The sequence below is a fragment of the Gymnoscopelus microlampas genome (assembly GCF_963454915.1).
Source record: "Gymnoscopelus microlampas genome assembly, chromosome: 23".
Taxonomy (NCBI): Eukaryota; Metazoa; Chordata; class Actinopteri; order Myctophiformes; family Myctophidae; genus Gymnoscopelus; species Gymnoscopelus microlampas.
The window spans coordinates 17,866,429-17,890,139 of record NC_139960.1 but is presented as its reverse complement, the minus strand read 5'-3'; the positions used below and the strand labels follow the sequence as shown (position 1 = coordinate 17,890,139).

General features: G+C 41.6%; 2 protein-coding genes across 2 annotated transcripts; both read right to left on the bottom strand.

The window, feature by feature from the left end:
• Positions 1-710: 710 nt before the first annotated feature.
• Positions 711-20,289, bottom strand: tcp11l2 (t-complex 11, testis-specific-like 2). Its single transcript, XM_084049983.1, has 11 exons — positions 20,143-20,289; positions 16,421-16,442; positions 15,213-15,408; positions 12,663-12,795; positions 12,269-12,389; positions 10,833-11,053; positions 10,171-10,307; positions 9,201-9,385; positions 5,503-5,684; positions 5,074-5,246; positions 711-4,234 (listed from the first exon to the last, which is right to left on the bottom strand). The coding sequence occupies exons 3-11, from the start codon at positions 15,394-15,396 to the stop codon at positions 3,972-3,974; spliced, it is 1,599 nt and encodes a 532-aa protein (XP_083906109.1). The 5' UTR covers positions 15,397-15,408; positions 16,421-16,442; positions 20,143-20,289; the 3' UTR covers positions 711-3,971.
• Positions 20,290-20,373: 84 nt separating this feature from the next.
• On the bottom strand, positions 20,374-22,642 carry LOC311039572 (4-galactosyl-N-acetylglucosaminide 3-alpha-L-fucosyltransferase 9-like; the record flags this gene model as incomplete). The annotated part of the gene is made up of 2 exons (XM_084049512.1): positions 20,374-20,388; positions 21,647-22,642. The coding sequence occupies 2 exons, from the start codon at positions 22,640-22,642 to the stop codon at positions 20,374-20,376; spliced, it is 1,011 nt and encodes a 336-aa protein (XP_083905638.1).
• Positions 22,643-23,711: the final 1,069 nt, after the last annotated feature.

The window sequence follows — 23,711 nt, the reverse complement described above, 5'->3', positions numbered from 1 at the left end:
CACTTTTACAGCTAGGAAAGACCAGGTGTAAATGTGTACTCTTTTTTTTAAGATGTTTTCTTTGTCTAGTTAAAAAAAAGGAGAGAAAAGGATTTGGCGGGTAGAATGTTTCACCAAGCAAAGCGGTTCACAAAGTGCGTTCATCAAGGGCCCCTCAAGAGTCCTTGAGGGGGTTCCAGGGGGTCCCCAGCTAATGTATTGATAGTTAGGAATGGATTATGATTAAGATGGACTCTTTACTAACTAACAGACTAACTACTTTAACTATTAACCGTACTGCAGAATGTCTTTTGCTTCACCAGCAGGGTGAGGCTCACTGTGAGGGTTGGTGCCGCCCAGAGCTTATTGGTGCCCTGGGCTGTGGCCCCTAAAGCCCATGCATTAAAACGGGCCTGCAATTTGGGAACTATTATATTTAGTTCCCATATGGAAATACATCTATAATGTATCAGTTCCCATAAGGAAATACATCTATAATGTATCAGTTCCCATATGGGAAATTAATAACCCAAAGTAATTTTAAGTATCACATGTAAAGGATATTACACATAATACAGATTAAACTGGTTCTATATCTCTCTATGCAACAAATATTCTATTTTCACTATGAGGTGACGTGAGTACTGCTTTTCTTTCTCGCCTTTTAAAATGCAAATCATTCATCAACAAAAAGAGATTTTGTACACCCAGAGAAAGAGAAACACGCTTCATATAATGTAATTATTTATCAACTGTGACATGAAAATGCAGACAACTATTACTCATTTCTTCAAGTAAATTTTAAGCAAATAGTATTTAATGCTTTTCATTTTTAGGTCCATTATGAGACATTTTGGACACAACATTTATATCGGTTTAGCACCTTTCTTTCCTCTTTAGGTATGGAACAGTGAAGAATGTAGAAGAATAAACGGCTGTATATAGTAATGTAGGGTCAACTCAAATACCTCAAATGGTAACAGAAAATGAAACTAACATTAATGGTATAACTGAATCAATACAGCTAGCCACTGATAAGTAACAAGTACATAAGTATACAACATAAAAATAAAATAAAAACACTCCACAACTAAAACCATGGAAAAGAAAAGACAAAGCTAACCATGCACACAATACTTAGTAGATTTTTTGTTTCGTTTTTAAACTCCGCCAGGCAGAGATCTTGCATTCGCCCTTGTGTGTCTGTGTTGCATGTCCGCAACTAATCTCAAAAACTACTTGGTTGATCAGCATCATATCTGTATTGCAAGCTGCCAGCAGGCCAAGGACCTTAATTCCTGAAAAATGCTCAAATCGGTCGACGACAACCCTCTCTTTTTTGTGAATTAATAAATCGGAGCGCAATCGTCCCTCCTAACTATGGGATACCACGAGGCTTATGGGATCTATAAAACGAACTAGCCAACGCTACTGTCCCTCTGGTTTATGGGATGTACCGGTATTAGTCCATCGCACACATGCAAAATAGCCGGCACAAGTCCACGTTACATCAACATCAAAATATACATCAACTTAACAACATAAATCAACACCCCCAAATCATGAGTCTTAATGGGTGCGTACATTCATCTCCGTTCAAGCTATCTTAAGTCAGTCTTTATCCCCTGACATTGCCATACTTTAGAGTGCTGACGTTCAGCAACACTTGCACAAAAACTAATTTAGCCTAATACAGCGCCGCCTTGAAAATCACAGAAATCATGTACAGTTGCCGCACAAGCATGTTGGATTTGTAAATAACAGGTTTTGTGTGGTTTGATCAAATTGATTTAACGTTAAATATGTCATGTGTGTATGGGTTGAAACCAACCGGTCTCTTCTCTCTCCATCTCACACTGATTGTCAAACACACTCACACAGATCTGAGCTATAACATGTACATGCCGCGCTACTGTTACATGGCTCTAGGTTGTAATTTCACTGAATACGTCGCTATTATTGTTATTGAGGCAATATTCAAAATAAATTTAAAATCAAGTCGGCTTTCTATGTTCATTTCCATTTTTCCTGTCAAATCAGTTACCTAATAAACTGAATCAAATCAACGTTAAATATGTAGCCTACAGTTCTCTGGTCATCAAAATGGTCAAATGGAGACCCATAAGCACAAGACATGATATTGCATGACAGACTCCATCTCCATGGACATGGGCAGGGTTCAATTTGCTGGGGGGGAGGGGGGTTAAAAAAAAATGGTAAAAAATTGTTAAATGTTTAATTGAAAGAAATAGCGAAAATAGCATTTTTAGAAGCAGATCTACAAGCTCACAACGTGCTGCAATGTGACACATTGTGAGCTAGTAGATGTGCCATTTTCGGCATTTGTATAAAGAAATATAAAGGGCTTAAGTGGTAAAGAAAATATCCCCCCCCCCCTGTTTTTCTCTTTTACAAATCGAACCCTGGACATGGGTGGCACTTTATTGCACAGGCTAATAGCAAATATACTCCCTTTAATATGTAACAGTGATACGTTATTGCGACCAGCAGAAAGCATTTTAGATGTTTCTACACAACACTGGTTAAAATGTAATGTCTATATAAATAAAGTTTTTGTATCTGCCTCATAAATCTTAAGAAATATGTATAAAGGTTCTCTTTAACAGTAGAATTATGTAAAGGACCATACCATTATTAAACCTACAGGTAGTAGGACACATACTAGATATCGTTGCAATTACTGTACCTCTCAAGCGATTTGAAAGATTGAAAATGTTACTGAACTAGCCTAAATAGACCTAACTGAGTTAGTGTTCACACACTAAACACTCCACTCCATGATTTGACTACAGATTGTTATATGGGCAGAACTTGACACCAAAGCATCCTTTTCACATTCGTGAGCTTGTAGATCTGCTATCTTCGCCTATTATGACATGGCCAGTGTTAATTCCTTTGTTTCTTGTGATCCTCATAAGTAAAGTTCAAGGAAAACACAGATTCACAATGCAGGTCAATGAAGATTCTCTTAAAAGGAAATCCAATGCTGGTAAGTCAGCAATAGGTCAAAGTGACTTATTGTATCAGCAGAGCAACGAGGGCGTCTATCCCCTTTACAATGTGATAGTGAGATGGGGTTCAGGTATAACCACTTGAACCCCAGCATCCACATTCTGCGGGGGAAATAAGCCAAAAATAGCCGATCTACAAGCTCACCAACGCATATGAAGTAGATTGGCTATTTTTGGCAAAGAGATTTGGTGTAGATGGGAAAAAAGCGGTCCAAGTACAGAGCCAACTCAGGTCCAGTTTACCAAGTCTAGAGGGTTTAAATGGTTGAAAAGCTGTATTTAACGGCCAATCTCATTAAAGGATATATACAAGGTTATACTTTTGGTGCTTTTCAACTGCATGCTACCAGCTCAGCTCAAGTTTTTTTATTCCCAAATACTGGTTAACAGACATTTAAACTCAATGTTGTAAATGCAAAATTAATCAATACTGAACAATTGCATGGAAAATGTATCACCAAGAATGTTTTAGTTGAACTGTACACGTCATTATTATTTTCTGGATGTCACCATCCTGACCAGCTACACTTCCCCATCTACAGTGGAGCACAAAGTACGCCGTACCAAAAGTGAGTCGAGTCGAGCCAGTATCATGCAGTGGAATGGCGCCGTTTGTCATATGACCCATACTTTTTGCATCATTTTAGAGACTTTCAAAACTTTGCCCTCGACGCATGGAACGAGTCGTATAAGAAGTATAAACCAATCATACTGTATCTAGGTGTTACAAAGCAGGTACCACGGAGGGGCCAGGATACATCAAATCTTACTCTTAAATGCTATGCTTTCTCTGGTGTGCTGCCTATGTTGAAGTTTACCCACTGCTCTTGATAAAAGGAGCTGTGAAAACTACCACGTTACACCTAGAGCATGAAGGGAAGCAGTTTGACTGCCAAGCTATTTAAGAGCCTTCCTATTTTCAGCCTTGTCTAAAAGAACATACAGACAGGATGTTGGGTTTTAATTGGAGACGACATGACTCTGCGTGGGGTCCTGAGCAGCGGTTGGCGTTGGTGACATGTCACCGAACATTACTTTCCTGAGAATGCCAGAGTAGAACGGTCCATAGACGCGCTTGTTGTAGTTGACCAGGCCGATGAACTTCGCCCCTAGAGATGCCAGCTCGGGCTGGATGGCGGTCAGACCGGCAGGCACCTGTTGAAGTTTATCCTTGGGGTTGGGTGCAGCGATAAGACCCATGAAGTACTGCTGTACGCGCTCCTCTGGAGAGGGAAATGGAAAAACATCTTGTCAGACGGAGTGTTCTTGAGACAGTTTTTTTTTGAGTATGGTACGCCGTGGTCCAATGACATTTTGCATTGGGTTTTGGATTAATTAAGCAAATAAGCTCTGTAGCAAACATACATACACAATGCACAATGTACACAATGTACATACTGTAGACAAAATGTCTTCTGCTTCTTGTACATTTCCCACTGCTGCTAAAGATATTATAGCTACATTAAAAGGTTTATCATACCTGCTGTTTTACCTGTACATTAACTTTATTTCCATCGTATCTTCATATCGTATTGAATATTTGTATTTATTTTTATCTCATTACATGCAGTATTATTAGTTTATTTTATTACTGTACTGTTGTTATATTGATTCTGCATAAATAAATAAAAAGATTGGAAATCCGGCGAGGGAACCCAATGACTCACTTATTTCTGGGTATCAGGATTACAAACTATAGCACTCTATATGACAGATAAACACATTAACTGACATCTGACATCTTTATTCACGTCGATGTTCCCATTCCCTAGATGAGGTTTAATGCGCCTGAGATTGAGACATAACTGTGACATAGCTTTAACCACTTAAGCCTTGTATAATACAGCAGGCAATACTTTGCTGTACAACAAATAGTGAAAATAGCCAATCTACAAGCTCACAACAGGTCTATTTTCCCTATTAGAATAAAAAAATAAGCCTAATAAAAGAATAGGAATAAGGGATAAGGTGCCGCGCAAGATAGGGCACCGAGTGCTTTGTTTACATTTCAGTTGATTTTGTGCAGTGCAAACTAAGCCCCCAAAGCAGGTGAGAGTCTTACCAACGAGAGTACGGATCGGGTTGTCCTTCTGGGTGAGGCTGCAGATCTGACCGCTTAGGGAGGCCTGCAGGGCCGGGGTCAGTGAGGGATACTGCCTCTCTGTCAGAGACTTATTTAACTCACAGCAGATCTGGGTACTGGCGCCCTCTAGTGCCTCCTCCAGGTTAAAGTCCCTATACAGACAGTGGAGAGGAGATGAGAGGTCTGGATTGAAATTCTTCACTGAATTACCACCGGTGTGGTGAGCTTTCATGCTTAGTTTGTATGTACTTACAGTACGTGAGCCTGTATTCATGTGTGCGTGTGTGTGTGTGTGTGTGTGTGTGTGTGTGTGTGTGTGTGTGTGTGTGTGTGGTGGGGGGTGTAACTTAACCGTTTCATGTGTAAAACTAGTTTGTGTAATAAAGTGTATATAAATGGTAGACTAACGGTCTGTGCATCCCGTCCAGGAGCACGCTGGTCATCCTCTTGAGGCGGTCGGCCAGAGAGGAAAGACCTTGGATTGGCCCCCCGATGGCACTGTAGACGATAAGCAACACCTGGTTCACGGCCTGAAGCTGCTGAAGCTGCCACTGAACCTCCCGCAGGCGCGTCTCATCTGTCATCAGCGTCTGGAGACGTTCAAACGAGAGAGACGATACCATTAACCACTTCAATCCAAGCGTCCCTATTCTGGTGCGAACATTCGGCGAAATAGCCAAACTACAAGCTCACAACGCGTTATGAGGTTTGTAGATCTATATGCTCGAAATCAGGTGAATATTCTGACTCTGAATCTGTAAATAGTGGTAAACGGTATTGAGCATTAGCACTAAACAAACTCCTCTGCCCAGAAGAACCCCAGCCCCCTTCAAGCAAAACAGCTCAAGTCCCATGGGACGTCAGAGCACAAATATCCCCGCAGACAACGGAGATACTTTTTTCGCACAAATAAAACAACATGTATTATCATGTATATTGTTGGAGACCCAAAAGCGAAATTTGTCTCCCCAAACAAGTGAAAATAGCCGATCTACAAGCTCACAACACAACGGGATGCAACGTGTTGTGAGCTTGTAGATCTGCTAGTTTCACAACTTCTTAAAAGTATTTTTTTCCCTCCAATTAACACATTGAGTGCCATAAACAGTCCTGACCGTTTTTGAGAAGCTATGCGTTATGTGCCATAAACGGTCCGGACCGTTTTTGGCCCATTTCTTTTATATATACTAGACCATACAAGGTGAAGGGCGCAGGCGAAAGTAGTTGCAAAGTTGGGGTTAATGCACGTCCTGTCGCGGTTTCTCCCCCGCGCACGCCCCGTCGTGGCGCCCCCCTATTTTTAAGTATTTTTACGTTTTTTCTCAACTTTTAGGTATTTTTAGTGTTTTTATCAATTTTTAAGTATTTGTACTTTGTTTTTCAACTTTGAAGTATTTTTACTCATTTTCAGTACTTTTAAGTATTTTTACTCATTTTGAGTACTCTGAATTATGTTTACTCAAGGTATTTGAGTATTCTCTCCGTCCCTCTCTCTCTCTCTCTCCATCTCCCTATTTTCACAACGCATTGCGAGGCATTGTGAGCTTGTAGATCTGCTATTTTCACAACGCATGGCGACGCGTTGTGAGCCTGATGATGAGGTATTTTCAAACATTTTAGTACTTGTACTTTTGGAACTTTTAAGTATATTTTGATGGCAATGCTTTTGTACTTTAGGCCTTTTACTTGTGTCAGAGTACTTATACATTGCAGTATTGATACTTTTACTTAAGTTGAAAATGTGAGGACTTTGTCCACCACTGGGCGTTTTTTTAATGTTATAGGGGGGTGTTGTGATTTATTTCATATAAATGTAATTGCAGGAGTAGTTAAAACAGTTAATAAAGGAATGTATCAATTTAGAGTTTAAGAAACGCATATGATTATTTCATTGCATGGTGTGTGTATTTGTTTCAACCTTTATTGTGAAGGAACCACCGGAAGTGCTAAGCTATTCATTCCGTGTTTACATAACACTATTGAGATGGTACATCCGGTAGATGTGTTGTTGTCGTGCGTGCTGAAAGCACGTTGATTGGGGGACAGGGCCACTACCATGATCCGAGGCTTCTGGTGGCGCAGTAGGCCGCGATTCCCGCGAGCTGCGTCCGCGACATCGTGACATTGTGTCACAGTCAGAAACCCCCAGAAGTCACCAAATGAACACTGTTCAACGGGCTAATTAGTTAGCATTGATGACATTGACCATACTGACGTTCATACAGGTTGTTGATAAGATGTTTAACGTAGCCGTTTGAGTGACGACAGCAGCGTTGGTTAACATTAGCGTTAGCCGCATGCTAGCGCCAAACGTCCGTTAGCTTAGCATCACGCTAACGGCTCATATTAACTTGGTTTGGCTAATAAACATTAATCCCAACTAACGCCAACACAGTAATGGATGTAAACATACACAGACATGCTTTGGACATTATTATCAGGTTGCATGTTGGTGGTATGGGGTTCGTTTGGTTTGGCCTCGTTTTCATAGACCTCGTTGCTTGTTTCCCTCGCGAAACCTGTGGCCATGTTTCCCATTCAACCCGGAAAAAAACCCTACGTCCGCTGCCACTACTGCTCCCGGTTTGGCTACAATGGGAAACATGGCCACAGGCTGACTAAATAAGCGATTTAAACGGGTAGTTTCGCTGGCGACCTAAAATATTATGCAGCCGACCAAACCTTAAACATCCGTGCGGTTTAGAATCTACCATTAGTTTTGGGATACGATGTATACAAAAGGGTAAAAAGCGGAGCCTTGGCGGACGTTCGCCCGATCCTGGAAGAGAACGACATAGAACCGTTCTTTATGGAGCTAATGTGCATCGTGTCGTGTGTGGGGAAACAAATCTGGAGTGTTTACTTTCCACAGCAGAGAGTGGGCGGGGTCTATGGTGTAGGGTCGGCGTCGGTGTTGCCATGTCCGCCGATTGTAAGCGCTTTAGGGCCAATGTTGGTGTTATAGGGTTCGTTTGGTTTGGCCTCGTTTTCATAGACCTCGCTGCTTGTTTCTCTCGCGAAACCTGGCACACAACGACGCATGCGCAGTTTGATCAAGAGACCACTCTACCACCAACCACCACCACCACCGTGAGCTTACTAGAATTATAATAGGATATATTTTCCACATGGGGCGCTCTAACGAAACTTTGGGATCATCCAAGGAGTCTCTAAGAAGGAGAGGCCGGATGTGGATCCATGTCAAAAATGCTTCCGGTTGTCTGCTCCAATGTTAACTCCTTGACTAAAAGCTTAATATCTCCATTTCTTTTTAACGTGGTGGAAGTGAGCCGTTTTCGATCGGCGATCACTCTGCAATGGAGGATCGCGTTAGAAATATTATGGTTCCAGGCGTTAGTCGGGACCCTCCGCCGTCTCGCACGCACGCTTTGTTTACATGTGCGTCCTCGACGGGGCTTCTACAGCACGAAACATATCAACGTAAGTGGATGGAAGATATGCTGGCACTGGATGTACCTTATTTTAATAAACCTCTGGCACACAATGTGTTAATGGAATAAATTAAAAAAACGTTTGAAATAATAATAAACAAAAAATAAAGATGTATTTACTCGCGACCCCCCCAAAAAAAGAAAAACGGCCCGCGACCCACATATGGGTCCCGACCCACTGGGAAACAGTGCATTACTGTAATGTAATTAATTTTGTTTTTTGTTTGTCATACACAAAACCTAGAGCAGGGGTCTTCAACGTTTTCAGGCCAAGGACCCCCTAGCTGAGAGAGCGATGAAGCAGGGACCCCCTCTATATTGTATAAAATTGTGTTTCAGATTAAACTTTTTTTGTTTACTTGGTATGCTGTTTTTCCCCTCTACACCTAAAACCTCTTTGCCAAAAATAGCCAATCTACAAGCTCACAACACCTCGCAGCGCAAGGCGTTGTGAGCTTGTAGATCTGCTATTTTTGGCTAAAGTTCTACTCAGAAAAGGGATGCTAGGGTTCAAGTGGTTAATGTAAAAAAGAAAATCATATCACACAAAGATTTGGCGGACCCCCTGTAGTTACTCTGAGGACCCCCTAGGGGGTCCCAGACCCCCTGTTGAAGACCCCTGACCTAGAGTGTTTAAGATGTACCCATACAGACCTCGGGCAGTGGGTTGTTGTAGTCCCAGGTCAGGACATGGAGGAAGGCAGTGTCAATGACCAGGAAGGGACCAGGCAGGGCCTTCTGACCTTTCCCCTGGCCATTGGTCTGGTTTGTAGGGTTCATGGTCTCCACCAGTTCCTCCACTGAGGATCTGATCCAGGAGGTTGTGTGATCCAAGGCACCTGAGAGAATGTATCGCCAGCACAACCAGTCAATGGCACTTTGTCCTAAATCTATTGAACAATAGCCATACGTGGCCCAATTACATGTAAGAAATTCCCAAGCCAGTTTTCAAGTCAGCGGAGCGCTCATTTTGGTTCACTCAGCGTCCTGCTCTTTTTCCCTCTACGCCAAAAACAGCCGATCTACAAGCTCGTAGATCATCTATTTTTGGCGGTTGTTCCCCCCCAGTATACAGTAGGTGATGCTAGGGTTAAAGTGTTTAACCCATTAAGACCTGGAACGCATCTGTGTCACTTTTTTATTTGAGCTAAAAAGCATCATTTTACACTTTGGCTATTCAAAAATAACAGATCTACAAGCTCATAGCGCGGCACGAGCTTGTAGATCTGCTATTTTTGAAAAATCGTGAAGATTTGTGCAAATCTTTCAATATATATTGTTTTAAAGCGAACATGTTTAACTCAAATCTTTGCTTCTGGGGGTCCCTGGAACAAAATGATTTAGAGGACATTTTGTAGAATCGGCCTCAGGTCTTAATGGGTTAATGTAAAAAATATATCTAAAAAAGTTCCTATCACACAAAGATGTGGCTGTAGTAACTCTGAGGACCCCCTATTGAAGACCCATAGAGGCTAGCACACAGTAAAACATCCTTTGTGTGAATTTATCCATTTGTAACTCCAAGAGTTACAAGAGTTACTCCAAGAGTTACAAATGGATAACCAAATGGACCTGGATTTTATTTTACCGTGTAACGGCATGTACGACATTTGTCTGGACTCACCGGGTATCTTGTCTACGATGCTCTGGAACTGGGCTCTCTCATATTCCACAGCCTGCTTCTGTAGCTCAGGTCTCATGATCTCCACAGAGAGGTTGACCATGTCCAACTTCATCAAGTCCAGCACACGGAAGATCTCCCTAGGATGAAGAAACGCTGTTTTAACCACCAATACATTTTACTTAGTTGAAAGGAGTCCCCCATGGCTCTATACTAGTATTTCTCTCTACACCAAACCTCTTTGCCGAAAATAGCTGATCTACAACCTCATAACGTGCTGCATTGCGACACGTTGTGAACTTGTAGATCGGGTTCGCTATGCTAGGGATGCATGTGGATAATTGACTTGTTGCATCGTTTCACCAGTTAAAGTATATGCAAAAAAAATTACCACACCCCAATTCATCACCTTTATATAAGGTTTCCACTTTTGAAAACATTTCAATCTGGTATATGTTTTTGATTGTTTTGCAATTGTAAGACTAGTATCCAGGGACTTTCTCACGCAACGTGAGAAAGTCCAAGACTTGGCTTCACAAGATAAGTTACTATCGATAACAAATCCTTTCTGGGAGGAAGCCAAACTGGTTTCATCGCCCTTTAACCTGCCAACCTATAGGTAGAAATACAGAGTATTTTGTGCATCAATGGCCCTGGTGTCTTACTTGAACTTTGTCACAGTGTCTGTGATCTCACGGAGGTTCTTGACTTCCTCATCTCTGGCCGGTGCACACATTTTGCCCATGGTAGTGACAATGTATGCAGCAAGACCTTGAATGTCCATGGCGTCATTGTCAGCCTGCTGGCGAATCAGATCCATATCCAGGACCTCCATGATCTGGGTGCGCATCCGATTGGCTCCCGGATTAAGGAATGACAGTAGGGTCTATAAAATCAGGAAAAAAGATGAATTAACTTCTTTAAGTTGCTTAAACCACCGTATATACAGTCCTTCAGTGACCGGAGTCCCCCAGGGCTCTATACTAGGCCGGCTAGTTTTTCCCTCCAGTCTACACCAGGTCTCTTCACCGGAAGTAGCTTATCTATAAGCTCACAAGGCATAAATAATGCAACACATTGTGAGCTTGTAGATATGCTATTTTTGTGACACGTTGAGCTTGTAGATCTACATTCGCCCCAGAATAGGGACACTAGATTTCATGTGGATACGTTGTAATGATCATTAAAATGATGCTGTGGTGTAAGATCATTAGTTGAGCCATGAAGCGAATGTGGAGATATTGCAATGAGGCTGTCTGTCTGGCATGAAACTTCATGTATGATAGCATTTGAAAGCTTGTCTGAAGCCATTTCACTTCCATGCATTGAGTTTCTTAGATTAGATGACGTAAGGTAATGTCTTATAACGTCTGGAATTAGGGCTCAACTACAGTGTGCCTACTACCTGTATGCACACTGTCTGCTCATAACACACACCAGAGATGCGTGGATTGCAGTTATATCCGCTGACCCCATGGTTACCCGTGGAGCAGACGGCTTTGGGTAATAAACAATTACCTTCTGATTAGTAGTGGATCGGTTGCAGGGTGGGTGAAATAATACATAATTAATGAGTAAAAGTATCTTCTTCCCATTCTGTGAATTCAAAGTCCACCAGCTTTGTTTATGCTCATCCGCTGTCATGTTAACACTTCATGTGTACAATAGGAGAGGCTCATTGCACAGTGTGTGCAATGTGCAATCATGTCAAGGACCCCCAAAATGTTAAGTATTTGGCCGCGGACCCCTATCTTAAAATATTTTGTTCCAGGGACCCCACGGAAGCAAAGATTTGAGTAAAAAAAAATTGCTTTAAAAATATATATATATTTAAAGATTTGCACAAATTGACATGATTTAAAAGAAAAATGCAGATCTATATCTATGAGCTTGTAGATCTGCTATTTTTTGAATAGCCCAAAGAAATATTGAAATGACACACATATGCGTTCCCTGTCTTAAAGGGTTAATGAAGTTATATCAATGTGGTTGCAGGCAGGTGCGGATATCGAGAAACACTTGACTCGAATGCACACTTACATACATATTATGTGGCCCTTGAATTTGCTTGAAATGATCACAATGAGTTTGATTCGCTGACCTCTCTGATGTCGTCCAGTTGTTTGATGGCATACTCATACCGCGGCGGGTCATCGTTCAACTCAGACTCCAGGATGTCCCAGAAGGCCTTGTGGACTGCGTCTCGAACTAGTTTCTCTAAACTGAAATGGAAGTTCATAATAAGTTCATCCATTTTATGACATAAAATAGGGTTTGATATATTAATTTGCACCAGTGTCGCAACTTGAAAACAGGCAAATCTACAAGCTTACAACACATTTTTGGTATGCAACACTGGTGCACACCTACTGGGAGTAAAATCCATGCTTTAGGTTCAGTGACGAATCTTAAAATAATAATCAGGGGGTTCTGAACATGGAGGAAGTAAAGGAGTTATGGTGTTTTTGTGTGTGTCTGTGTTCTGCATACTGTACCTGTTCTGAGGTAGTTCGTTTGTCTCGAGGCGAAAGCTGCGGTTGACGATGATCTCATGGGCCAAGCTGAGATTAGACAGGTCCTTGGCTGAAGCCATGACTTCATCCAGGGTTATACGTTTGGGTGGGCTGGCTGTGGGTAAACAAGGATTCAGGAAGTGAACAATTATGGAATGCTATGGGTGTTGGAATATTGCATTGTTATATTTGTTTTCCTAGATTAGGCTTCAATAACAAAAACTCTGTTTCAAAAACATCCTCAGTTGAAATGCAATGCAAGTGATTCAACAGAGTAACTTATTTTGAGAGCAACATTTATGCTTGACATCTGCTTTTCTAAGTAGAAGCATTAGTTAGGACACCATATAATGCACAAAACACTGGCGCTGTTTCTTACAAAGCATCCAGAGGAAGAGTGGCAAGCTTGAAACCCATTGAAACCCACCCACTTAGTGCTTCTCTTTTTAGCACGACTGTAGCGAATGTATGTTTCGTGCATCTGTTTTCCAACCTTCTATTTCATGCCAACCCACCAATTGAGAACATCTTTTCCCCCGCTGTTGTTTTATATGGACCTCTAAGTAGATGCAGACCATTGTCGGTTGGTTAACTCCATAAACATATTACCTTCACTATAACAGTAAAGCTCTGAGATCCTTCCATACAAATTGAACATTTTGAAGCTTTTCAAAACCTTTGCATGCCTTAGAATTGGATTAAATCATGTTTATATGCCCATTGCCCAGCCCAAACCAAACCAAACATCAAGTCAACACGAAGGCTGTATACTTTCATTTCAAAGTCCCTGCAGCAGTGATCACAAATAACACTCATTACTGCAAGGCTTGGTTGAATGCTTCTGATTAGTCAATCAGTAATCACCGCATTCTGCGGTCCGTTTCTTGATAGCAGACTGCTGCTATGAATCACTGAGCGTTGCTATGGACGTAGTTCTGATAAATAGACTGAACACCTGGATCATATCAATCAACAGTCCTTGGTGTTCTGCCGTATCAAAGCAGCCAAGTAACAAACAAACAATCTCATGTAATAGCTGAACAGTACACTAAAGAATGTTTCTGAAAAGATTTGAGTCAAGAAGTAGGCAATGCAGTAGCAATATTGATTCATATTTGATCAACACATCCTAATTATCTAACTTTCTATATGTATGGGAGGGGGCCACTGGAGGAAAACAGGATTTAAAAATTGTGTCCAAAGGAAGGTCATACAAATTGACCACATTTAAAATATGCTGTATGTATATTCAGTATCTATATCTATTCAGGATCTATACACAATCAAGAGTGAACAAACATTTCTCTTTCTTAAAAAAAGTTAAATAACATCTTTCTATCCATCAACACCGTTGATGGACTTCAAAATAAACCTGCACTGACTAATAATAATCTATAAACTTCAAGTTTGACTAGTATCTATGTACAGGAAGTCCAGTTTCAAGTGAAGCTGTCTTGATGCTGACGGAAAATGAGAGCAGAAGAAAGACTGGATTAAAAAGCAAGATTTTTGCTTAACTTAATTTCTACAACATGAAAACCATGCACTGTGGAAGTGCCTTCTCTTTCGACATCTGCAGCAGTTGAGTGAGTTGTTTATCTCATGCTGGCTACAATAGAGCAGCGAGGGGTGGGCATAGTGAAACTTCTGCTGTGTGTGTGTGTGTGTGTGTGTGTGTGTTGAGTTAAATTATCACTAAATTAACATGATTTTATTATGTAGGCATCAATATCCCCTTATTAATCTGGGTACAAAATGAGATTGCAATCACACCATTGTTTTCCTTTATTTGGTGTGGGAGGGTTGAGGGAGGTTCAATGTATTCATTTCACCGGGATGGTACTAACTTTTTTATTTCATTGCACTCAAAAATGACCCCTTATTCTAAATAACAAACAGCCACTACCAAAATAAATGAAATCCTGTTTAAATCAATCAAATCATTGTTGTTAAATTTCGGGTCCAATTCTTGATTTCTTTAGTAAGTAGCCATAAGCGGCATAAATTAACATTCAGTCATTATTGAGAAATCAGCCCAGGGCGATTCAAGATCCCTCAACTTCCGGATTCCTGCCTTCACCCTGTCTGGATTTATTTCTCAATAATGGCCACCTCACTGTCATAATACCTTACTTCATCACCACAGACAGAGCTAAGAGGTATTTCACATCTGGAAGCAGATATGGAACAGTGAGGCAAAGATCATGGAGACCTGGCCCACATGGGCAAAGAGTCTCAAATAGCCAGACGATCGGAGATCTCTGCCTAGCAGTGCTGTCTGGTAACATCTGAATAAAAAGTTGGGGCTAAAACTGTGTGGAAACAATTCCAAGATTTAAAAAACGAACTGCATTGCAGAACCAATGAAAATACTTTTAGTTGTGATCCTTCATATTGGGACAGCATTTCAAAGCAGTAGGCTGTTGTACGCTGTTCTAGCCCGTGCATTAGATTTCCCAAGACATATTGGTATGCAGAGATCTCCGAGACATCTGGCTACGTGAGTCTAAAGTGAGTGTGCACTCTACTCACAAGAGGGCGTGCTCGCCGTGCTGTGTTTGCTGGAGCAGCCATCACTGCTGGTGAAGCTCTCGCGGGAGCTGTCCTGGTCGCTGGTGGATGTCCGGCTGTCCAAGTGTTCCGATACAGAGTCCACGTCACTGCCTTGGTCCTCGCCGCTGGAGGTGGACGTGGGCCGCTCGTCATTTAGAGGCATGTTTGGCTAGAGCTGCAGACGACAAGCTGGGTGTTACGCCTTCCACTTCCCAAACAACTCACAGTAAGGAAACGGGCATGACAAAAGTTTGAAAGGAACTTCTCCAGAGTGGCCCGAAACATATCACACGAACGTTATACATTAGGATTATATTCACATACAGTAGGAGTTTGATTACTATTTGGAACTTTCCTACCATCATCATAAATAAAAAACATGTCTGTTTTACTCCAATGTCAGCATCTGTTTAAGCATAATACCCATCTGAGGCCAAAGCTCTTCTTCAGACTGAGGTATACCGATACCTCAGCCTGAAGAGCTTTGGCCTTTGGATCGAAACAGTACTCTCTTGTTGGATGCCTAAATAAAAATCACTCAAGTTCAGTGAGCTTAAGTTAAGAGTTTCTACCCTGAATCTGGGAGGTCGTTGTTCAATCCCCCGGCAGCGTCATACCAAAGATTATATAAATGGTACCAAATGCCTCCCTGCTTGGCAATCAGCATCAAGTGTTGGATTGGGATTAAGTCCCTGCAACATACTAGCATCGTGTCCAGGGGGTGTACTTGTACATCAAGCTGCCTTACGCTACAGAAACAGGGTATAGGCTCCTGACCTAAGGGCCACATGGCTTGGCTACCTGCTCCAAAGAACAAATTCAGATGAGAAGATAAAATGGTGAATGCCAATATGTAAATGAGTATGTTAGCTTCATGATTCATGTTGGTGCTTAGACTATAGACAAAGGCAAGAATTGACTTCACTTTGTCTTTTATAAAGTAGCTGACTGTAAAGTAGCATTGCCCAAAGCTCATAAGCGAAGTATCTCTCCTGGCCAAGCAGGGACTGCCTCTTGGAGGAGCAGTAGAAATGTGGTGAGACCAGGGTTAAAATCCTAGGTAGGTTATAGAAGTTACGGATTGCAGCTTTAACAAATAGAGGCATCAACCTGGTCAGTAAAACATCTGGACAAATGTGAAAATTGAACATGCATCATTCAAAGAGTAGACATAAGATTAGCCTCACCTGTATGTCAGTTTGCCTGTGTCTGTCCAATAGAGAGAGAGAGAGAGAGAGAGACTTAGCCGGTAATCAATTTTGTTGCTAGGTGACACAACCACCCTTCACCCGCTCAATAAAAGAAAAGCTTATGATTTGTAAACAAGGGTTTACGAATAAAAGTGAACCTTAGATCAAAAACAGTAATGCCATTTGTTAAACCTTGTTCACACACACACACACACACACACACACACATCAATGTGTTTAATGTAGCATGTGTGTTATTGTTGTCCAAGCAGGTGGGCCGGTGTCCGTGGCAACGGAGAGACCGTTGTACAATGTTACCCAATACCCCCAAAGTGTCAATATCTCTCTCTCACACACACACACACACACACACACACACACACACACACACACACACACACACACACACACACACACACACACACACACACACACACACACACACACACACACACACACACACACACACACACACACACACGATAACTTTGTGGTAAAGTACTTGAGTTTTGACGACTGACTGTTATTTCAATGGGGATAAACAACATTGTGCAAAATGAATCATTTCCATTAAAAAAAAGTGAAACAAGTGGCTGTTTTATACGAGCAACAGGCAGGACACTGTGTTCTGGTCTGACTGGCGTCAAATGGGTCTCCAGGGTAACAGGGACAACAGTTGCTTTATTAACCATCAACCGTCTCTAGAGATCCAGTTACATCACTGGTTCTCAACCTGTGGGATGTGGGCCCACTGATGGGCCCCCAAATAATTGGCAAAACACAGCTGCTGTGTTAAGTGTGGTCAGATGGGGGGTGGGCCGCAAATGCTTTCAAGATTTTCAAGTGGGCCCTGATCCAGAAAAGGGTGAGAACCAGCGAGTTACATTACATCACACCACACAGGAGGAGGACACTGGTTTAGCTTTGGACTTCAAAGCAATTGATCAACTGAATTGAGAATAGTGTACATCAATCTACACAGTTGAATCCTCAGTGTTAATGTAACTCTGAGCGTGCGCAAATGAAACCAAATGGACCCGGTCTCATGGTTTCATTTGTGCACTCTCAGAGTTACACATCAATACATTATCCCCAAGTTAGAGTGTTTTTGTCTATAGAAGAGCACTTCTAAAACAGTGTATTGATTGAACAGCATGCATGTAGGCTACAATAGATTCGTGCCACTGTAAATGCTACGGGACATCCACACGTAAACCACCAGTTTACACCCAAAGCACTGGCTAAGCAAAAAAAATCCCTCACTTCTTTCCAATGCCAGAAAGAAGACTTGAGCCTTTCTCTTATCTGGCCTGCACAGCACTGGGAGAGTTGGGTGTTCACAGCCTCCTGTTGTCACTTATCTGCAGCCAAAAATTGACTCCCCCCCCCCCCCCCGACTCCCGTCTTAGTTTAAAGATAGCTGCTCCGTGCCCTCTGCTGTCACCCACAACTATTAATGACAGCATGCACTACGACAGGCCCATGCAGAGAGAGGGGGGGGGGGGGGGGGGGGGGGGGCACTTTTCAGAGATTATCTCAAGTGATGTACAGTACTAGCCAAGATTAAGGATTAGGGGGCCGACTCTGTTAAGTGCTCTGTATTGTGTGTGTGTGTGTGTGTGTGTGTGTGTGTGTGTGTGTGTGTGTGTGTGTGTGTGTGTGTGTGTGTGTGTGTGTGTGTGTGTGGGGGGGGGGGGTGTATTAAGGTAGCCTGGTTGCTGTTGTACCGCATGCAATTAATAAATAGATATAAGATATTCTTCTTGACAATAATACCCTCTTTGCATTGTTTATTAGCAATACTGACAGTAATGTCACTGTCAACACAGACAGTACACTGCTACTTCCATTAGTGTAGCTACAGTAGAGCCTTTTCAGTGAGCCAACATGCACAAAAAAGCAGCACCCTGACCTGAAAGGAACAGAACCTTAACTTTAAGTACATTTTGATACCAATACTTACTTTTACCCAAGTACATTTTGAATTGCAGACTTTCACTTGTACGAGAGTATTTCTACATTGCAGCATTGATACTTTTACTTAAGTAACAAATGTGAGTACTTTTTCCACCACTGGTAAAAAGAGCCTTTTCAGTGAGGCAACATGCACAAAATAGCATCACCCTAACCTGAATGGAACAGAACCTTAACTAGAATAATATGTGTATAACATACTATTTCGTGTCAAAATGACTGCTGTGAAAAGGGTCTAGGAAATACAATTTGTTCTAGAAATAAACCCCCTCTGGGCACAGCCAGCCAGTCAAGCAGCTGCAGTCCCCATAAAGTAAACAAAGGCAGCTGGGTCTGCCTCACAGTCTACATGGCAACTCCTCTCATTGGTCGAAATCACTGTCACTCATCCCTAGAAGGACACTCTTTGGTTACATTGCAGTGTTGCCATGTCTGCTTATTATACGCGATTTTGGCCTTCTTTTTCTGTAAAGTTGCCTGTAAATATTGGTGATTGTGTTTTTGTTTTGGGCTCGTTTCTTAAGTGAAGTTGCTTATTTGGGGTCGTTTCAAAACTAATATTATTATTATTCAAACCAGTGGTTCTCACATATTTTCATGTCATGGACAATGGACCCCCAAATTACTATGTATTTGTCCCCCAACCCCCATCTGAAAATGTTTTGTGCCAAGGAGCCCCTTACCAGATGTGTGTTGTTGGAATGTTTAAAAAACATTCCAAATTTAATTAAAAAGATTTTTTTGAAAATAGCTGATCTACAAGCTCAAAACGTGAGCTTGTAGATCGGCTTTTTTCAAATAGCAGATGTACTAGTGTATACGGCTATATAGTCCCCTTGTTTTGGGCTTGTTTTCTTGGACCTGGTTGCTTGTTTTTCCCAGAAAATCTGGCACACTGCTGTGCACATGGATGGATACAAAATAACACATCCACACACACGTGATCAGACAACCAAAACAAGAGAGAGAGATCACTCCAACACGATGCACATTATTATGTTACATATTATAGGCTAATGTATGCAATTATAAACATGTATAACATGCACATTATTATGTTACATATTATAGGCTAATGTATGCAATCATAAACATGTATAACATGCACATTATTATGTTAATAATGATTATTGTAGTGTGTAGTTCTCTGTGCGGGTTATCTATCAGAGCTTTGACTTAAGGAATTAAGCATTTAGGGGAGAGAGAGAGAGAGAGAGAGAGAGACACACACACACACACACACACACACACACACACACACACACACACACACACACACACACACACACACACACACACACACACACACACACACACACACACACACACACACACAGAGAGAGAGAGAGAGAGAGAGAGAGAGAGAGAGAGAGAGAGAGAGAGAGAGAGAGAGACAGACAGAGACAGACAAAGACAGAGACAAAGACATACAGACAGACAGACAGACAGACAGACAGACAGACAGACAGACAGACAGACAGACAGACAGACAGACAGAGAGACAGAGACAGAGAGACAGATACAGAGAGAGACAGAGACAGAGACAGAGACAGAGAGAGACAGTGAGAGAGAGAGAGAGAGACACAGACAGACAGACAGACAGAGGGGGAGAGGGGGAGAGCAGAGAGAGACAGACAGACAGACAGACAGACAGACAGAGAGAGCGACAGAGAGCAGAGAGAGAAATACGTGAGAGAAAAACAGACAGAGTAAAAAAAGAGAAATAAAATCAAACATTATTGTACCTCATTCAGTCTCCTCAGGAGACTCTGTGTCGTCGACAACAACTCGATGTTTGAAGTGAAGAGTCTTGTATGTCGGTGGTTTTGTCTTAATGTCTTCAGTGTTGTTGTTGTTCCTGTTTTTAAAGGTCCTTGTTTCTCCAGCTGGCACTGAGTAGTATGTGTGTATTAGTGTGTGTGTGTGTGTGTGTGTGTGTGTGTGTGAGTGCAGATGGAATGAACCATTATGGACCACTAGGGGTCTATGCTCTGTTGAATGAAATCAAGCACGAATATCACGCCAACATTGCAAAATAACATTAAAATAAAACATGTATATACAAAAAAAAAAGACGAAGAAATGTGTTTGATAATGTAATATGCAGTAGGATAGGGATGGTGTGTTGAACTATGTGACAGCCCCCCCGTTCCGTTTGTCTCACGTGGTATGAGCCGCTCTACTTCACGTGGGACGTCTTTGTTTACGGATGTGACGTCACAGCAGTGGTGGAAAAAGTAAGTTGCAATACTGCAACATAAAAATACTCTGTTTACAGTAAGTAAAAGTATGGAATTCTACATTTACTTGAGTAAAAGTACAAAAGTATTGGTATGAAAATGTACTTAAAAGTACCAAAACTAGAAACTATCTACTCATTATGCATAATGTCCCATTTCACAAGTTTTCAAGTGTGTGTGTGTGTGTGTGTGTGTGTGTGCGTGCGTGTGCGTGTGCGTGTGCGTGTATGTGTGCGTGTGTGTGTGTTGGATACAATCGCAGTCACAAGTTTGTGACAGTTTAAAATCATGAGTTGTTGCCATCTGCTGGATGTTTTGGGACAATGCAGGCACCAGTGTGATATTAAGAATATTTCAGTCTAACATTGTTTTTTAATCTTTATTGATTGAACAAAAAGAGCTTTAACTTTTAACCAAAAATAATCAACCAAATACCATTACAGCACCATGTACAACAAAGGAAAAAAATGTTGACAAACTGATGACATCAGCGATCTCCATATATGGGCATAAAGGGTACAAGGACTGACAGATACACAGAGAGTGTGTGTGTGTGTGTGTGTGTGTGTGTGTGTGTGTGTGTGTGTGTGTGTGTGTGTGTGTGTGTGTAATCCTAGCCCACTTCTATTATCAAGTAATCCATTTGCCTGGATTGCTGATCGAACCAATTAAGAAATAAGTCTGTTTAAGTAATATAATCTTTTACATTTATTTTGTAATCCACTAAAATAAATGTTACACACCATAACTTTAAGAAAACACAAATAAACACAATGAAACAAATAACGTATTCTCAAACCAAGAATCAATTTATCTCTTTACGTTCAGATGTTACACTTTGCAAATTGTACAGTAGGTCAGTTGTGAAGCTGGGTAGTCCTGCTGTTGTCGTTGCAACCTTTGGCCAGTACCACTTATTGAGATCATGAAACGCTTGACAGCCTTTGTTCATTTGTAGATGCTTACAAATTTTGCAAACATGATCGTGGCCAAGATAGCAAAGCTTGACCTTAAACCTCTCTCTCCAGATAAAGTAGTTCATGTATTCAGCATGGTTATTGTGCAGGTAAGTCAGTCTGTCTGCCAGCTCCTTTGGGGTGGCAAAGTCATCTACATGGATGAAAGAGTCTCCTGGGACATGATCCTCATAATTTCTTCTTGAAGTGCCCAGAACTACGGGTACTGTCCCCACTTGCATAGGATTGTATAATTTCTCTGTGATGTAGTCTTTGTAGATGGAGTTTTCAAAGGACAGGTAGAATTTGCAGCTAGATATTACTGTAAAAAGCTCTTCACGAGTCAAATTATGACTAAAGGCTTTCCCGTAAGCCTCTATTTGGATGTGCTTTTTCAGTTCAGTGTAGAACTGAACTCTTTTAAATCGTGGCTTCCAGTTACTCACAACCCAGCACAACAGTTTGTCCTTCACTGGCAGTTTGAAACTCTCATCCTCGTGTGTCACTGGAGCTAGGTACCTATAAGGCACTGGGACATTTGAATCTAGGCGATAACTGCATGTCAAATTGAACAAGTCATTGAGTTTAGGGATTTGAGGTGAATTTGCAGGCGACTCCATGTTAAACCACACCCACTTCTGAAACCAGGGACGGGGTTGCTGCGGCGTGTTGTTCGGTTCCAAGGCGATGTCCCTGTGGTCGAACAGGACAGCATGTGCTTTGTTGTAAAGACTCCTGTCATCTGTCACTTGACACCCTTTGATATTGAATTCACTGCAACCGAGATTAAATTTGTAGCCAAATGGCCACGACCACATCAATATTAGTACATCATCCTCTGTGACTCTTGGGTTTAGGACCTGGGACGTATCTCTTTCCATACTCAGAATGTTATGATAGGCATCTTCTTTTTGAGAGACCTTGTATGTGCTTAACGGGGTCAATTTGAAGTATGGTTTGCTGTACATGACAAGAGATCCTAGTAAACACAGAAGCCCCAGGCTGCTCATGATAAAGCGTCGGATCCACTGGTAGGACGAGGACCTCATGGTTAACCCTTTGAGAGAGAACAGAAAGAGATTAATTTCATACAGGATCTGATTCAGGTAGTATTATACTCTGGTTATCTAAAAGGACAATTCTGTATCGACATTCAGTTAAAAAAAATACAAATACTCAAAGTACACATACTAAATAAAACATTTACCCAAGTAAATGTACTATGTTACTGTCCACCACTGCTGTGAGTCACAATATGTAGGAAGGAGCCACATCAAATGAACCTGCTCTGTACAACTTGGGGCCCATTTGTTGATGCAATGGTGATTTTATAGACACAGTAAGATCACCCTCTATATCTATTGACCAATTTAGAATTGTGCTGCAGGGGAAACAATGCTAATATCACATCCAACATTCACACATCCTGTCCATCCATAAAACTACATCTCAACACAGCAATGGTACTTAATTAATTAATTTAATCAAAAGACAGACTTACCTGGGTATGAAAGTTGTTGAAAACAGCACAAAGACTCATCAGTCAGCTGGAATGAAATGAATTATTTCGTAGTGATCAGCAAATCCAAACATGCTTTTCAAATCCTCAGAACTAATAACAACTGTGTCTAAAATGATGCAAAGCCTGCAGAGCTAGTTCACACAGACAACTGAAAGGAGCACCAATTCCTAATCAGCTGATCAGTCACATGCTCAGCTGTTGGGGCGGGCTATTCAAACCTCCCTGCTCACACAGCTCATTATGGGGCCAGGCTTCCAGCATGGACCCATATTGTTATTGGCATTATTCCGTTTCGTCTTCTTTTTCTGCCGTTTTTGCCAGTTCTGGCTGAACCGTGCAGTCGCTTTTTATGAAACTCGGCCATATGATAGATGGTCATGAAAAACGATCAAAAAATAAATCTCACAATCTTTCGTCAAAAGGTGGCGCTATAGCACTCAGTTGAAAATGACAACTTTGAACAGGTACAACTCATGCCCTGTTTCACCTACAGCCATGAAACTTCGATGCACACATGCGTCTCCTCATGCTGAACAACTTTCACACTCTGACTTTTGACCTCTGACCTTTAGATCTCCCACCATTTTGAATTATAT